Here is a 1,135-nt window from a genome sequence, read left to right as displayed (position 1 = left end):
TGTCTGCACACACAGATGTTTATTGTTTCCCCAGTTCCCCGGTGTTAAAGATGCAGGGTGAGGGGGGCTTCGAGGCCCAGACGAGGCTCCTGTCTAATTCTTCTTGTCATAGGTGCCAGCAGCCTTGTGGCCCCTCCCACAGTCTCAGTTATCAGTTCTCTTCCCGTCCTGCTGTGCCCTTGCCCTTGCCACTGTCGTCCAAGCACTCCTGGTGGCTGCCGGTGTACTTGTTGTTGTCGGTGTGCTGGTCTGCGGCACCCGCCCTTGCAGCTTGGTAGAAGCCAACGAATGGATTTGAGCCTGGTTCCTTCTCCTCCCCTAAGGTGGCCCTGAGATCCAGGGAACAAGTCCTCGTAGCTCTTCGTCTTCCTTGGGTCCGGGGCCGCTTCCATTAGGGCCCAGAGCCAGCTGTGGGCAGGCGCTCTAGCCAGAACCATCCACACCGAGGGGGAGGGAGTCCAGGGCACAGAGAGATGGTGGATTTTTCTTTCTCCAGTGGACTTATTCGGACCAGGCTGCTGTGAGAGGACCTCATTCAGTGGCCACCAGTGGTGGCTGGATTCTTGCCCTCCATGAGTTGATAAATGTCCTGTAGGCCTTGGTCTGGGCTCTTTCCCTGGAAGCGCTTCTGGCTCAGTTCCTTCATTGCTTCCGTGAACTGCTGAAACGTGATGGTTCCGGCATCCTTGGCCTTGACTTTGTTGAACACAGTGTCCACATCTGTGGACGTGACCGTCTTGCCATCTGTGATGCCACAGTCCTGGCACAGTTTGGAGAAGTTCTTGTTGTTTATTTCAGCGCCACTGCTTGAGGAGTCTCCGAGGACAGCAAACCGCTGGAATGTTTTCTCTGCTTCGGATGCCATGGTCAGCTAGAGTTGGGGGAGGACAGTGTGGGGGGGAGTGTCAGGAGGGAGGGGGGAGGGGAAGGGAGGATGGACGAGGAATGAGGATGAAGGTGAAGATTAAATCAGTGGACAAGAGAAACAAATCCCCTTGTCCCTGCTGCCCCCTCCCCCTGTACCCCTCATCCCCATGCCGCCTGCCACCACCACCACATGAGCCTTCCCTTCCCAGCACTGGGAATGCCAGGTGGATCCCAGGTCCTGACTCATCCCCCGTTTCCCACCACTTTT

The 1,135-nt window shown here is 56.6% G+C and overlaps 1 protein-coding gene across 1 annotated transcript; it reads right to left on the bottom strand.

Annotated features, from left to right (window-relative positions):
* Positions 1–151: 151 nt before the first annotated feature.
* On the bottom strand, positions 152–865 carry LOC100952000 (tubulin polymerization-promoting protein family member 2-like). Its single transcript, XM_012807591.1, has 2 exons — positions 544–865; positions 152–270 (listed from the first exon to the last, which is right to left on the bottom strand). Exons 1-2 carry the CDS (start codon positions 863–865, stop codon positions 152–154), a joined length of 441 nt encoding a protein of 146 aa, XP_012663045.1.
* Positions 866–1,135: the final 270 nt, after the last annotated feature.

This window comes from Otolemur garnettii, unplaced genomic scaffold, assembly GCF_000181295.1.
Source record: "Otolemur garnettii isolate 467f Iridium unplaced genomic scaffold, OtoGar3 scaffold00072, whole genome shotgun sequence".
Classification (NCBI taxonomy): domain Eukaryota; kingdom Metazoa; phylum Chordata; class Mammalia; order Primates; family Galagidae; genus Otolemur; species Otolemur garnettii.
This window is presented reverse-complemented; position numbering and strand designations above follow the sequence as displayed.